Genomic DNA, 17207 nt, shown 5'->3' with positions numbered 1-17207 from the left:
AGAAAAAATTAGTCTCTATTTTAAGAAAGAAAGACAAAAGCAGACATCACGCAAAACCTCTCATAATGAGGAACATTCTCATTGACCCACAAGCTGTCACCAGTATGTATCTCCATAAATGTCTGAAAAATATATCTAATACAATACATCCATCTAATAGAATATTATATAGTCATTATCTTACATTTATGACCCTTATAACACTAGGTGGAAAAACAGGATTTACAATCAAATCTACTACGATTACAATCATATGTGGCAAAACAAAGGGAAATTATGCTCAGGAAAATGCTGGGCGGCAATAAAGCAAAATGTGAGCAGTGGTCATCTTAAAGGGATAGACCATTTTTCTTCCTTTTAATTTATTTTTGTGTTTTCTAAATTTTCTATAAGTACATATTACATTACATAGAATTTTTTGAAAAGGAACATACACTTAGCAACATATGTTGTATTAAAAAAGAACGTACAAAGGTACCCTGTCAACTCTCAAGAACTATCTGAGTCTACGCAGCACGGCTTCTCCTCATACTTTCTTCAAATTAGTTAAAACCCTTGACTTGCACTTACTTTCGATTCGTTTCTTTCCTTTCAATCAAGCAGCTCCCCTCTAGAGAGATGCCAGCGAAGAGGCCCCTGGACTTGCAGTACGTGAAGACAGCAGCAGAGCTCCTCAGGGAGATGTCCCCTTCCAAGTTCCTGTGGGTCAGAAGCCTCGCATTGCAGAGCTGTGAGGGGCCCTCCAGCCACAGGCCGGGCACACCGCACCTCTCGCCCAAAAGGGGGATCTTGCTCTACATTCGCTTCAACGGTTCTAGGGTGCTTTACTTCCCGAGGGCCTAACTAGGTGTGTTTAAAGTGGCCTAGAGGAAGGGACACGTCACAGGGAAGGACAGAATGCGAAATCCTCAGAGGGAGGTGATCATTGAGAGAACTGTACTGTAGAGCATACGTGGGAAGCTGATATTCTCCAATGTGGTCTTCCTTTCGTAAAGAGTACTGAGGGTGCTCCAGCATCTCAAGAGCACTGAGGCTGCTCCAGCATCTCAAGAGCACTGAGGGTGCTCCAGCATCACAAGAGCACTGAGGGTGCTCCAGCATCACAAGAGCACTAAGGGTGCTCTAGCATCACGAGAGTACTGAGGGTGCTCCAGCATGACAAGAGTACTGAGGGTACTCCCCATCTCAAGAGCACTGAGGCTGCTCCAGCATCACAAGAGCACTGAGGCTGCTCCAGCATCTCGAGAGCACTGAGGGTGCTCCAGCATCACGAGAGCACTGAGGGTGCTCCAGCATCACGAGAGTACTGAGGGTACTCCTCATCTCAAGAGCACTGAGGGTGCTCCAGCATCTCAAGAGCACTGAGGGTGCTCCAGCATCACAAGAGCACTGAGGGTGCTCTAGCATCACGAGAGTACTGAGGGTGCTCCAGCATCACAAGAGTACTGAGGGTACTCCCCATCTCAAGAGCACTGAGGGTGCTCCAGCATCACAAGAGTACTGAGGGTACTCCCCATCTCAAGAGCACTGAGGGTGCACTAGCATCTCAAGAGCACTGAGGGTGCTCTAGCATCTCAAGAGCACTGAGGGTGCTCTAGCATCTCAAGAGTACTGAGGGTGCTCTAGCATCTCAAGAGTACTGAGGGTACTCTAGAATCTTAAGAGTATTAAGGCTGGGGGGAACCCTTTTACGCTGAGTATTTTCATGGAACTTAGAAACCTTTTTAGATAATTTTATTGTGTAACTTCTACAAACAATCTGGGTTTGAAATATTTCTGAATCACTCAATTAACCTAAGAATAGTTCTTCATTAATAGAGAATAAAATACACGGTAAGTATTGTGAAATCACTCAAGTAAAATATTTCCATTTCAATCTTTCACAATTTAGTTTTTAAAAAAGCTTTTTCTTTCCTGATCAATACTATCCTTTATCAGTTATTTAAACCTGACTTGACTTGGTTCCTTCAAAGCTTACAGGTAAATTTTACGTTCAGTTCCAGTAGACACAATGGCCGGTGTTTCTGAAAAGACTGGCACCTGGGCTAACAACTGTTGCCAATCTTCCATTTTTTCTTTTTAAGGATTGGCACCAGGCCTAACAACTGTTGCCAATCTTTTTTTTTTTTTCTGCTTTATCTCCCCAAAACCCCCCTGTACACAGTTGTATATCTTAGTTGCAGGTCCTTCTAGTTGTGGGATGTGGGATGCCGCCTCAACGTGGCCTGATGAGCAGTGCCATGTCCGCGCCCAGGATCCGAACCCTGGGCCGCCGCAGCGGAGTGCACGAACTTAACCACTCGGCCACGGAGCTGGCCCCTATTTAGTTTCTTTCTGTGTGTGCCAACTTCAGATTATTTCACTTTCTCATATGGGCTGTGTTTTGTGAATTCCTTATTTGTAAGCAACCTCAAACCCTCTGGGAGATACATAAATCATAAATTTGTTTCATTTTAACTCAAGCTTCCTCTTAATGCAAAACAATACACACTTTATTATCTAACAATACTTTACTATGCACCAGCTGCTCAACGTACTTAACGGAACTCACCTTCCCAAGGGCCCGACTGCCACAGTGAAATTCCCGCCAAGGGTTAAGTTACCACCTTTTGCAAAAGCTTCTACTGCTCTGTCATAATTCAAGATTATTACCAAATCCGATACCTAAAATGTAGAAATCCATTTACTTAGAAATAATTATGTCTAAATATCACTTAAAATATATGTCGATTAAAACTCAACTATACTCTATACAATGTAACAAGAATTTGAATGTAGACAGAGAAAGGAGATGAAAGAAGAGCCCTATTTTCATTCTGAGCTGACGATGTGGGCAGCTAGTATTTCCACAGGCAATTACAGCCAACACCTCTGAGTACTCACCACGCATGTGCTGAGGTTCCATGCAACTGTCCCCTCCAGTCTTCTAACAACCTTGCAGGGCAGGAGGTGACAGAGCTTTAGGAGGTTAAGTCAACTGTCAGAGTGACCACTAGACCAGACCACACACAGGCAGGTGGGAAGGGTCAAGCATCCCGTCGAGAAAGCCAAGCCAAAGAAAAGAGCAGGAGGAAGGTCAGCATGTCAGGGACAGAGGGGCAGCATCCTGAGGGCCCTTCCCACACTGAGGTCCCTGCGAGGCCTTGCCTGCGACTGGTGAGCCACCCACCGCACACTTCATTTAAGTCAGGGAAGCCCAGGATAGCAGGAAGAAAGTCAGTCACCACTAGTAAACGCCTACGACCGCGTGTGAATTCACCAAGTAAAAGCAAAGCCCGGAACGCAAGGGTGCTCGGGCCATGTCGCATGGAGCCAGCACCTGTTCCCAGGTTCAGCGCTGCTGTGGCAGAGCCCACTGTGAGAGCTGAAAAGCAACACAGCCCACTGCGAGAGGCCCACAGGCCAGGGCGGTCGTGGGTGGCAGGCCCGGGTTTCAGGCCCATCTCCTCTTTTCAACAGCTGTGTGACCAGGGGTGTTTTGACTACCTGTGGGTCTCTGATCTTTTCACAGTAAAATCTGCATGATAGGACCCCCTCACTGAACTGTGGTGAAGACCAAGCACGCATGTCAAGTGCACTTGGAAGATGGAAGGCATGTGTCATGGTACCAAGAACGCCATTACTAATTAACTATAAATAAGATGCAAGTTTGCAACTAAATTCAATTCTCAAACATAAGAACTAAAGAAACACATGGATCATGCAGGAAAAGCTGGGGGAGAAATGTTCTCAGGAGCCACTGGGCTTCTCTTCTCTGCAGCTGCATCTCCTGAGACCCCGTCCACAGATGTGGTGGCACCCACCTCCCTCTTATGTGTTCAGCCTACTTTGACTCCAAGCACCTGAGTCTCTCATGCTGTCGTCTTGGAACGAAGAACCTGACTCTGTTTGTGACATCTGACTGTTGACAGCTTTCAAGCCCCACATCTGAGCAACCTGGCAAGAAAGCAGGGGCTACCTCCTCTGGTTCTGGTGGGAGCCCTCCCGCTGGCCCCACACCGTACCCGCCCTAGAACCTGAGACAGTCTTCTTTCCCCATTCCCTCCAGACATTCTTGGGCTGCCTGGAGTCTATCCCAATTTCCCCAGGAAGCCTCATTATTGGGTAAAACCTTTTCACAGTCTCTCAGTTTGTGGCACCGTCAGTCTCAACATTCAAACCAAATGTGGGGGACCTGCATCCCACAATGCCTTCCGTTCCTCACACCAACAGGCCCTTCCCTGCACACCAATCTTAGGGCTTAGAAATTGAACTCTGACCTCCAACAACAATTTCTCCTCAACTTAAGCCTAGACACTTTCCTCATCATTACAGTGATAGAGCTCAAACAAATTCTCCCTAAAAAGCTGAGTGGGTTTCCTGAAATTACAATCTTGGGTGAAAGCAAGACAGATCACACTTGACGGCCCACCATGGACTCTGGTTTTCAGTGTCCAGCCAGCAAGTGGACAATCCAGACAAGCCAGGGATCAGCGCTTCGGAGCTTTGGACTTTCCTATAAATGTCCAGAAGAGAAAAATTAACATGTTTACACCTAGACTTAGCATTATCTGTCCTTAGACCACTCACTTCCAAATATTTTGTTTTTGTTTTTGGTGGGTGTGTGTTAGTCATAGAACCCGGGGAATTCTCAGTAGTTGCCTAATTGGATCAGTGTTGTAACCTAGATTTAACTGATGCCTGAGCCAACGAAGCCCACCAGGTTCTGTCAACAAAGGACCCAGCAGCTGACTTCAGATACTGCCAGAACCCAGCCTGGTCTAGAGGCCAAGACAGCTTGACTCAGGAGTTCCTGACGATCAAGTCACGTCTCACATGTGCTGAAGATGCCATCACCAGCAAGAGGCAGCATAGAGGGTAGAAAGATCACTGAGTGTCCTGGACCCAGGAGACGGGCTCTGATGCCACCACCATGGGGGGCACTGTGGGTCCCCCAGTGCTGTAGACCCTGTACCAGCAGGCACACCACCTCTCTGATGCATGATGAGAGTGGCACTGTTGTCCTCAGGGCAAGACCCACTGTCGTCTGATTTGCCTTCTGTTCTGTCATCAGACCAGGGTAAGTTTACCGGGACCACAGCCTTGCTCGGCCCCTTCCCCTCTCCATCCTGCTTCCCTCAGTCCCTATCGTCCTTTCACTAAGGACATTTGCACATTAAATCCCTTACACCCAAAGCCTGTCCTGGGCTCTGCCAATAGTGAACACATCAGAGACAACCACACACGAGCTGTGTGATCTCAGGCAAGACACTTCATGTCTCTGTGTACTGTATGTAATCACATGTGCACTGCCGAGCTCACACAGTGCCTGAAACCCAGGGCGTGCCATCCAGATGGAAGTTCAGTTAGGATCAGACTGAGCACTAGAGATGAGGACATTCAGGCTCCACTTCCAAGCAGAACCAAGAACACACAGTGTCTCTGAGTCTTCTTTTCCTCGCCTGTGGAAGGAGGCTGACAAGACGTCCTACAAGGGAGTCAGCACCAACGCTGCAGAGAGCCTGCTGACAGGGTGTGAGACAGAAGCCTCCCTTGTATGACCTCTCTGTCACTCACCGGCTCTCTCTTGCTGGAGGAGGCATGTAACTGAGTGGTTTTATCCACAGTGAATGCAGAGACAGCGTCTCCCACAGCTGTGGTATGGAAGTGGTTCTATAAGAAACATGTGGGGGTTTTATAAAAATGTTAACTATTGTTAATTTTTCCATTCTAAAATAGAATGGCAGATAATTAAATTATTCAACAAATATTTAGTAGCTTGAATTGATTGTGTGAGTGCTGTCTATGTGCTTGGAAGCAAACCCTCTATGGCAGTAGCACTATTAATATCCCATCTCATGGATACAGAGACGGAGGTTCGAGTGATGCCAGCATCATGGCGGAGTGAGTGGTTCCTTTTGTCTCTTCCTCTAAGTTACAACTAAGGGATGCCCATTGTCCAACAGAGGATTCCCTGCACAGCACAACAGGACACAGCGGCATACGTGAGGGTCATGGACTGGGTCCTCAGGAAGCAGTGGAACTAGGGGGTGGCCCCCTCTCCCTCCCTGGCAGCAGTGACCCAGGACACGGATCCTCATGCAGTGGCCAGTGTGACTGTGAGTGGAGGCGGGGGCAGCCCAGCCTGCATGTGAAAGCTTGTGCAGCAGCAGTAGCCTGGGCCCTGGTAGAGCCTGCCATGCCACAAAGGCCCGGCTGGTGAAAACACAGACAGTCAACTGGCACAACTATGAACAGACAGGGCGGGAACAGAGAAAACAGCTCCTGCCCCTCCACCAATGATGGCAGGGGGAACCTGTGACCAGAAGCAACACGATCCACAGCAGAACCAGTGATCCTGCTCCCAGTGGTGGCAACCCAAAACCAACTCACCAAAAGCAGGGGCTGCATACAAGTCTCCAGGTCCCCAGGCTCCCACCAGCAACAGTGACATCCGTGAACCCAGCACCCCTGGCAGTGGTGCAACCAGGACTCCAAGACAACCCAGGAACAGCAGCACAGATGGTGCACAGGACAGCAGCATCCAAGCCCATGGAGAGCCAGCGGAGGAACAAGAGACTCAGGTGGCCAGAACCAAAGTAACCAAAGCCATACCCAAATAAGGAAAGGTAATTACACCAGAAATGCGCTGGCAGAGGATCAATTCATCAAACACCATGAAGAACCACAGTGGCACCACAAAGCAGAAGGAAGATGACATCTCTCCAGAAACCAAACCCGGAGTCACAGAAGACTACAATCTAACTGACAGAGAATTCAAAGCAGCTGTCATAAAGAAACTCATGACAAGAAAACTCAGACAGACAGTTCAATGAGCTAAGGAACAAAATTAAGGAACAGGAGGAATACTTCACAAAAAAGAATGATGCTCTAAAAAAAAGAACCCAGAAATTCTGGATATGAAGGACACAATTCATGAGATAAAAAATAATGTAGAAAGCATAAAAAACAGAATAGTCCTTATGGAGCAGAGAATTGGTGACCTTGAAGATAGAAACCTAGAAAAGCTTCACATGGTGGAGGAGAGACAACTAAGATTGAAAAGAAATGAAGAAATTCTTCAAGAAATACCTGACTCAATTAGGAAATGCAACATAAGGATTATAGATATCCCAGAGGGAGAGAGAGAGAGAGGAGCAAAGAGCTTGTTCAACGAAATAATAGCTGAGAACTTCCCAAGCCTTGGGAAAGAACTGGAGATGCAAGCACATGAAGCTAACAGAACTCCTAATTACATCAACACAAAAATACCTTCTCCAAGGCATATAATATTCAAACTATCAAAAGTCAATGACAAAGAAAAACTATTAAGGGCAGCAAGGCAGAAGAAAATAACCTATCAAGGAACCCCCATCACACTTTCAGCAAACTTCTCAGCAGAAAACTTATAGGCTAGGAAAGAATGGAATGAAATATTCAAAATACTGAAAGACAAAAACTTTCAGCCAAGAATTCTCAATCCAGCTAAATTATCCTTCAGATACGATGGAGAAATAAAAGATCTTCAGGTAAACAAAAGTTGAAGGAAGTCATTGTCACTAGACCTGCCTTACAAGAAATGAGGAAAGGAGACCTCCTACCCGAAACAAAAACCAAAGGTTTACAAAGGTTTGAGCAAAGAGATAAATAGACAGAAACAGAAAATTGCAGCTCTCTATCAGAATAGGCAAGTGAACACTTAATTATAACACAAAAGATAAAGGCAAAGAAAATATCAAAAATAACTAAAAACACTTCAATTTAGTCACAAACTCACAACACGAAACAGAATAATTTGTGACAACAAAAACATAGAAGGGGAAAAGGAAACGGATGGAACCTGCTTAGGCTATTGGAGATAAGAGGCTATGAGAAAATGGACTAGCTCATCTATGAGATCTCTTACACAAACCTCATGGTAACCACTAAACAAAAAATCAGAGCAGAGTCACAAATCATAAGCAATAAGAAAAGCATCACGGAAAACCACCAAACTGAAATAGCAGTCAGAAACAGAAAGGAAAAGAAACGAGAGAAATATAGAACAACTGGAAAACAAGAGACAAAATGTCAATATTAAGCCCTCATATATAATTAATCACTCTAAATGTAAATGGACAGAGTTCACCAATCAAAAGACACAGAGTGGCTGGATGGATTAAAAAACAAGACCCAACAACATACTGCCTCCAGGAAACACATCTCAGCTCTAGGGACAAAACAGGCTCAGAGTGAAGGGATAGGAGATGATACTTCCAGCAACAGAAAGCAGGTGTTGCCACACTCATATCTGACAGAGCAGACTTCAAGATAAAAAGAGACAAGGAGAGACAAAGAGGGGCACTATATAATGACAAAAGGGACATTCCACCAAGAGGAAATAACACTTAAGAATATATATGCCCATAACACAGGAGCACCAAAGTATATAAAGCAAATGTTAACAGACCTACAGGGAGTAATTGACAGCAACACAATAATAGTAGTGGACCTCAACTCCCCACTTATGTCAAAGGATAGATCATGAAGACAGAAAGTCAACAAGGAAACAGTGGCTTTAAATGAAACACTAGACCAGATGTACTTAACAGATATCTATAGAACATTCCACCCAAAAACAGCAGAGTACACATTCTTCTCAAGTGCACATGGATCATTCTCAAAGACAGACCATATGTTGAGAAACAAGGGAAGCCTCAATAAATTCAAGAAGATTGAAATCATATCAAGCATGTTTTCTGACCATAATGCTATGAAACTAGAAATTAACTACAAGAAAAAAGAGGGGAAAGTCACAAATATGTGGAGAGTAAATAACATGCTGCTGAACAATTATTGGATCAATGAAGAAATCAGGAAAAAATTTTAAAAAATACCTGGAGATAAATCAAAATGAAAACACAAGATACCAACTCTTATGGGATGCAGCAAAAGTGGTACTAAGAGGAAAATTTATAATACTATAAGCCTACCCAAACAAAAAGAAAAATTTAAATAAGCAATCCTAAACTACACATAAAAGAACCAGAAAAAAAACAAACAAAGTCCAAAGGTAGGAGGAGGAAGGAAATAATAAAAAACAGAAATGCATGAAATATAGATTGAAAAAACAATAGAAAGGATTGATGAAATGAAGAGCTGATTCTTTGAGAAGATAAACAAAATTGACAAACCTTTAGCCAGACTCACTAAGAAAAAGAGAGAAGACTCAAACAAATAAAATTGGAAATGAAAGAGGAGAAATTACAATGGATGCCATAGAAACACAAAGGATTGTAAGAGAATATTATAAGAAACTATATGCCAACAAATTGGATAACCTAGAAGAAATGGATAAATTCTTGGAATCATACAATCTCCCAAAACTGAATCAAGAAGAAATATAGAATCTGAATAGAACATTCACAGGTAAAGAGATTGAAAGAGTAATTAAAAACCTCCCAAAAAGCAAATGTCCAGGGGCAGATGGCTTCCACAGTGAATTCTACCATTCAAAGAAGATTTAATACCTATCCTTCTCAAAGTATTCTGAAATATTGAAGAAGATAGGACGCTTCCTAACTCATTCTATGAGGCCAACATTATCCTTATACCAAAACCAGAAAGGACAACACAAAAAAGGAAAATTACAGGCCAATATCACTGATGAACATATATGTAAAAATCCTCAACAAAATATTAACAAATTGAATACAGCAATACATTAAAAGGATCATACACTATGATCAAGTGAGATTTATTCCAGGGATGCAGGGATGGTTCAAGATCTGAAAATCAATTATTGCAATACACCACACTGACAAAATGAGGGATAAAAATCATATGATCATCTCAATACATGCAGAGAAAGCATTTGACAAGGTACAACATCCATTTGTGATAAAAACTCTAAACAAAATGGGTATAGAAAGAAAATATCTCAACATAATAAAGGCCATATATAACAAACCCATAGTCAAAATCAAACTCACTGGGGAAAAACTGAAAGCCATCCCTCTGAGAACAGGAACAAGACAAGGGTGCCCACTTTCATCACTCTTATTCAACATAGCGCTGGAGGTTTTGGCCAGAGCAATTAGGCAAGAAAAAATAAATAAAAGGGATCCAAATTGGAAAGGAAGAAGTGAAACTCTCATTGTCTGCAGATGACATGATTCTATATATTGAAAACCCTAAAGAATCCACCAGAAAACTATTAGAAACAATAAGCGACTACAGCAAAGTTGCAGGGTAGAAAATCAACTTAGAAAAATCAGTTGCATTTCTATACACTAATAATGAATAACAGAAAGAGAAATCAAGAATACAATCCTATTTACAATCACAACAAAAAGAAAAAATATCTGGAATAAATTGAATCAAAGAGGTGAAAACCTAGACACTGAAAACTATAAGACACTATTGAAAGAAATAGATGATGACATAAAGAAATGGAAAGATATTCCATGCTCATGAATTGGAAGAATAAACGTAGTTAAAATTTCCATATTACGTAAAGCAATCTACAGATTCAATGCAACCCAAATCAGACTCCCAATGACATTCTTCACAGAAATAGAACAAAGAATCCTAAAATTCCTATGGGGCAACAAGACCCCGAATAGACAAAGCAATCCTGAGAAGAAAAGAACAAAGCTGGAGGCATCACAATCCCTGACTTCAAAATATACTACAAAGCTATAGTAATCAAAACAGCATGGTACTGGCACAAAAACAGACACAGATCAATGGAAAAGAAGTGAAAGCCAAGAAATAAAACCACACATCTCTGGGCAGCTAATCTTCAACAAAGGAGCCAAGAACACACAGTAGAGAAAGGAAAGTCTCTTCAATAAATTGTGTTGGGAAAACTGGACAGGCACATGCCAAAGAATGAAAGTAGACCATTATCTTACACCACACACAAAAATTCACTCAAAATGATTAAAGACTTCAATGTATGACCTGAAACCGTAAAAGTTCTAGAAGAAAATATAGGCAGTATGCTCTTTGACATCAGTCTTAGCAGCATCTTTTAAAATACCATGTCTACTCAGGCAAGGGAAATAATAGAAAAAATAAACAAATGGGACTACATCAAACTAAACAGCTTCTGCAAGGCAATGGAAACCAGGAACAAAACAAAAAGACAACCCATCAACTTGGAGAAAATATTTGCAAATCATACATCTGACAAGGGGTTAAATTTGAAAATACATAAAGAACTCACACAACTCAACAACAACAAAACAAACCACCTGATCAAAAAATGGGCAGAGGATATGAACAGGCATTTTTCCAAAGAAGATATACAGATGGCTAAGAAACACATAAAACAATGTTCAACATCACTAATCATTAGGTAAATGCAAATCAAGACTACAATGAGATATCACCTTATACCTGTCAGAATGGCTATAACCACCGAGACAAAAAACAACAAATGTTGGAGATGATGTGGAGAAAAGGGAACCCTCATACACTGCTCATGGGAATGCCAACTGGTGCAGCCACTATGGAAAACAGTATGGAGATTCCACAAAAGACCGAAAATAGGAATAGTATATGACCCAGCTACTCCACTACTGGTTATTTATCCAAAGAACATGAAATCAACAATATGAAGAGATTTATGCAGCCCTATGTTCACTGCAGGATCATTCACCATGGCCAAGACGTGGAAGCAACCCAAGTGCCTACTGACTGAGGACTGGATAAAGAAGACGTGGTAGATATACACGATGGAACACTACCCAGCCATAAGAATGACAAAATCTTTTCATTTGCGACAACATGGGTGGACCTTGAGGGTATTATGCTAAGTGAAATAAGCCAGACAGAGAAAGACAAACACTGTATGATTCACTCATATGTGGAAAAAAACACATGGACAAAGCAAACAGTTCAGTGGTTACCAGAGGGGAAGGGGGTGGGGTGGGCAGAAGGGGTAAAGAGGCACATATGTGTGGTGATGGATGAAAACTAGACTACTCGTGATGAACACGATGCAGTCTATACAGAAGCAAATATGATAACGTACACCTGAAATGTGCACAATGTTATAAGCCAATATGACCTCAACGAAATAATTTTTAAAAGTTACACTGGAAATGAGGGAAAAAAGATGCTGAGATTGATTTTGGGCATCTACTTGGTGCTTGATGCTCTGCAGTCTGAGGACACAGGTATGAAGGAGAAAGTCTCTGCCTTCATTGTGCTCACAGTCTACGTAGGGGCCAGGCAGGAGAAGTAACAGGCTAACACACGCATCAAACACCCCATGAGGTTAGGAGCAAGGTGCTAGGAAGAGGAGGAATCCGCACCGCCGAGGGTTGGACTCGTTTCTCCCGGAATTGAGGACGTCTGTCCCCTGCCCCACCAGCCACAGGCCTGCTGACTCTCAGAAGCCAGAGCTGCTGCTGCCAACACAGTCCTCACACAGACGCTCCCTCTCCCTCGCTCCACTTCACGAGAGCAGCCTGTGTCACCCCGTCGATGCCCTGAGACTTCTCCAGCTTCCTCGCTCATCCTTAGAAGCAGGAGGAGCGCGGCGTCAGAGCGGTTGGTTGGGAAATGAAGGTGACAGGTGCTCATGATGAAACCCAAGAATGCTTCCTGGAGAGCCACACCCATACTTTTTGTTAACATTGACAAGTAATCAGCTGCTACAATGTTACAATCACACTCAGCAATGAACCTGTGGCCTCTCAGAAGCAAAGTCGTCATGAATAAAGCCAGTCTTTCCATCCCCTAGGACCTCTTCTCATCTCCACTTGAAATAAATATTTTAAAACTGTATGCTATTTAAATAAATCTCCAGAGTGAATTTCTACACTGCCCACGAGGGTAAGCTTTGCAATCAAACGTTTCTACACATAGCAAGTATAAATAAGCATTGAAAAGACAGAGAAGATATTAACAATAAAAATTATAATAGTTTACGTCATTCCAAGTGCTTTTAAAGTATAAATTCATTTATTTAATAGGCCCAGAGGGAAGGCTCTTTGCATCTCTCTTTTACAGGTGAAGAAACTAGGGTGCAGAGAGGAAGAAGGAGACGGCCAAGCCCCCAGGGTTGGAAGGTGCTGGGGCGGGAGCCGAGCCCAAGAGTCTCAGACCTCGCTCCTACCGCCCAGCCGCTGGGCCATGTCGCCTTTGGAAGGCGATCACATGTGTCATTTTACAGAACGTGGATTTCAAATCTTTCCGTTTTGTTACTGGACGACAGGACCACCTGGGACTCCACTCGTTTCTCACGGCTATTGACACGCACTATGGCCCCAAATCCACAATTTCCAAAGAACCATCGTGGTGACTCGGTTTCGATCTTTAATATACTAAATTTACGGCAGTCGTTATTACTCGGTCTCTCATCATTTTTGAAATGAATGTTACTTGAGACAGATCCCCAAAGCCTACCCCTCAGCCGCACATGGAGGCAGCAGTGGACAGACCGAGCTGTGACTCAGGACAAGTGGCACCGGAGCAGAGCGCCATGCGGTGGAGAGAAAAGCGGGTCTGCAAGGTGAGGGCAGGAAGGTCCTGCAGCTGATGAAAACGCATGTTCCACCAGAGGGCGACATTTCTGAAGGCTTTGATTTGGTTGAATAAGCAACAAAAAGGCAGTCACAATAAGCAAAACTCAAGTATGCTCCTCTCTTCCTAGCACAGATTTATGCAGCAGCGAGAAAAGAAGTTCAAACAAGATAAAAGGAGAGAAGGGGAAATACTTCCTCCTAATAATGCCGAGGGGATTTAAGACTATGGCAAGAAGCAAACTCATAGGAGGACAGCTGAGGAGGAAGCGGACTGAAATTAGAGAGGGAAATGACTTGAGAAATGTAGGAGATTTAATTTACCACTTAGCAATAAATCAACAGACGAAAGATTAACACTGCGCAGAAGACGATCCTATGTAAAGGACCTCTGTAAACAAGTACATCCTAGTGCAATTTCCAGGCCATTTGAAAGAAGCCAGAATCATCAGCAGCAAAGATATAAAATGAAACAAGATGAAGTCAATCTTTACTCAAAGAATTTCAAGTCATTCGAATACCAGATGGAACAAAACTGGATTTTGCCACAAATGATGACACACTGTCTGAGCTCTGACTGCCCACTGAGGAGATAAGCAACTTTGCAGTTAGCAAGCCCAAAACTGCCAATTACAGTTCGTCAGAGCTGAGACGTAACTGCTCTGCAGATGCGCTAAAGATGGAGCAGATGAGATGGTGGATGAGAAATTCTTCTCTCAGTGAAAGAAAAGGAAAGAAAAATGGTAAACAGTAGGTAGTTTTAGGTAGAGCTTTATCAAGGAAATAAAAGGGAAGAGTTGCCAAGGGTGATAAAATAATAACAGTAGGAAATCACTCACCTTTCAGCTATGAAGCTTTGGTTGTTTTAGAGAACATAGCAACTGCATGCATACATGCCACCCACTTACCTCAATTCCTATTTCAAATCCTCCACCAAGCCCAGCTATCCCAATGGCGGAAGGTGCAGACCATTCTAGGAAAGAGAGCAGCCAAACAAACATGACGATTACATTAAAACCCCTTGGCACATGAATATGGGAAGGGAAAACGCAAAAATGCGAATGGATGGTCTTTCTTTTTAAAATAATGAGACTTCAGCCTTTTCCCCTATGTTTTCAATTTTTTTAATAACCTATATGATTTTTAAGTTAAAAATATTTGAAAGATATTAGATCTTCATTACGGTCTCATAGACTCTCAAATCCATGTTCTTCAATATTCTCTATAAACAGGCATAATACCAAACTATTGAATTTTCACCAACCAAACACACATAGCATTTGATAATTTCAACTATCAATACATATTTTTTTAAGGTATGCTTTTTTGGTGAGGAAGATTGGCCCTGAGCTAAGATCTGTGCCCATCTTCTTCTATTTTATGTGGGCCACCGCCTCAGCATGCTTTGATGAGCAGTGTCATGTCCATGCCGGGGATCCAAACCTGCGAACCCCAGGCTGCTGAAGTGGAGCACGCAAACTTAACTGCTCAGCCACGGAGTGGTCCCCCAATATCTTTATAATGTTTGACAAAGGTGATGGTGATTCCAGCCTTTAGTAAGAATTTTATCATAGACATAAGAGAGCAGGAGGATTCTGAAGAGTTCATTACACTCTAAGAGTAATACAATCCTAACTATTTCTGCTATAAATGTCTGAGGGCAAAAGCCTTTGTGACACCCTTTCTGCCCAGTCAAAGCACAAGAAATAGGCTACAAATTAAAGATTACTAAAATTCTAAAAAGATAAATTTCCTTACATTTGGAAACTAAGTGCAAAAATTCCACTTGCCACTATCTGGTACATTTCACGATTACTGTATGCTTATTTTTCCTGATACAGAAACAGTTACATTAAACCAGTCTAGAAAAAAAAAATTAATTTGGTGGGGGGAGGGTGGGATGGTCCAGATAAAGTACTTTCTGGAAATGCTTATTAACTCCCTGACCCTGGCTCTGCTGGCTGCCGTGTGTTCTAGATGACAGGATGTTGCTGGACTCCATCCAGAACTAATCTACTGGGCTTAGAGGAGTTCTGAGGACAGAAATCAGCGTCTTACACTCCCAAAGTTCTTGTCCACTTCCCGCGTTAGGAGCTGCCCCTGTTAAAGACCGCGCTTCTGGCCAGGATCGGGGCCCTTGCTGTGCCTCTCTGGGTGGCTCTCAGATCGCCCTCTGTGGTGAGCAGCTGCTGCTGGGCAGGGTGGGAGGAGAGACGTAGGTGTTTCCCCCAGCAGGAAGGTCCACCACAGGTTCTGAGAAACCCGGAGGAGACAGCTCACCCACCTTTTCAGACGGCCACCCTGTCAGGGCCGTGGAACCTGCAGCACCGAGGGCGCCCTGTAGACCCGCAGCCCCTCTGACCGTGGACCCTGAACCTGCCTCGGCTCTGTCTGGTTGCACTGCTGAGAAGTCTGCCCATGAAAATCACGTAATGCTTGAGAGGACGAGAATTCTGTCTCCTGTTTCACAGCCCAGCACTGAGCTGGGAAACTGAGTCACGACTCCAGGGGGTGCTGCCGTTTACTGTGGGCACATCGTGCAGGAACGGTGGACCCGCCAACCAAGGTTCAAGGGCTGTGTGCCCAGCAACACCCAGGTGTATCCATGGTCAGTGAACGTTCCAGTCCCTCTCTCAAAATAAATGAACTTATCTACACTAAAAAACAGCTATTAACAGAAAAATGAGTTCAGTTATATGACTGAATGGCAATGTTAAATTGTTATAAAAAGCATGTTAGGTGGTTATGACACACCTACATACATTCTAAATAATTTCTAAAAATGTTGGTTCTTGGAATTCAAGGCAAACATGTTTCAATTTCGTCCCTGAGGAGTCAAGTATCAGATTTCACCCTAGGAAGTAAAACCAAATTGTATTGATCTTGATATGATTCTGCACTGGGGATATGGTTTAAAATGTTTCAGTCTTTATGATTTCCCACAGGAACATTAGAAAAGCTTATTTTCTTATCAACTTCCAGAAAACAAAAGAAAACAGTCATACCATGAAGTTGAGGAGTAAGAATTCATATTTAACAACAGAACACAAATAGTGTTTAACATTTGCTCCGGGGAAGAACTACAACACTGTGTACACAAGACCAAGCCAGATCCGCTCCGAACCGGCTAACAGTCACGCGCTGCAGTGTGACATTTGGGTCAACAGTGGACCACAAGTGTGCAGTGGCCCCATAAGGTCAGCACCACAGAGCCTTGGTGTGTGTAGGATACACCATCCGGGTTTGTGTGAGTAACTCTGTGATGTTCGCACAATGACGAAATCACCTGACACGTTTCTCAGAACGTGTCCCTGTCGTTAAGCGACGCATCACTGTATTTTGAGAGGAGAGAAATAGGAAGGTCTCTGCCTTCAGTTATTGGATGCCCACAGCGCACATCTGAGGGAGCAGCCCTCAGGATGACAATCGTAAGTGGCATGGGAAACCTGTCACGTGCCCTATGAAACATGTTCAAAATGGAAACAGAACAAAGGAAGAATTAAGATTCTTGCCCCTCCGAGTGAAGAACATCCACTTACTCCCATCCGGAAGACGCGCCAGGACGACCCCACTGCCTCCTCGCGCTGTCACCAGGAACCCAGCTTTGATCACAGACAAAACCGCGAGGCCCTTGGCCTTCGCAATCACGTGGGCTGCAAAGACAGGGACAATAGGCAGGAAGCATTCTTAACACCCAGGCCCAAACAGACAAGC

General features: G+C 43.5%; 1 protein-coding gene across 22 annotated transcripts in view; it reads right to left on the bottom strand.

Moving 5' to 3' along the window:
* SH3YL1 (SH3 and SYLF domain containing 1) overlaps positions 1-17207 on the bottom strand; it is a 47892-nt gene that overhangs the window by 12560 nt on the left and 18125 nt on the right. For 15 of the 22 annotated variants that reach the window (XM_014731335.3, XM_070236818.1, XM_070236824.1 and 12 more), the window contains 4 exons: positions 17033-17146; positions 14402-14466; positions 2552-2664; positions 571-699 (listed from right to left, as the gene is read on the bottom strand). In XM_014731335.3, the coding sequence (XP_014586821.1) occupies positions 571-699; positions 2552-2664; positions 14402-14466; positions 17033-17146 (421 nt within the window). Of the gene's footprint in view, positions 1-570; positions 700-2551; positions 2665-2883; positions 2935-14401; positions 14467-17032; positions 17147-17207 lie in introns of all 22 variants that reach the window. The other 7 variants (XM_023619637.2, XM_070236814.1, XM_070236815.1 and 4 more) reach the window with 1 other exon arrangement.

Source organism: Equus caballus, chromosome 15 (assembly GCF_041296265.1).
Source record: "Equus caballus isolate H_3958 breed thoroughbred chromosome 15, TB-T2T, whole genome shotgun sequence".
In the NCBI taxonomy this organism is placed as follows: domain Eukaryota; kingdom Metazoa; phylum Chordata; class Mammalia; order Perissodactyla; family Equidae; genus Equus; species Equus caballus.
Note: the sequence above shows the minus strand (reverse complement) of the source record. Positions and strands in the feature narration are given on the sequence as shown.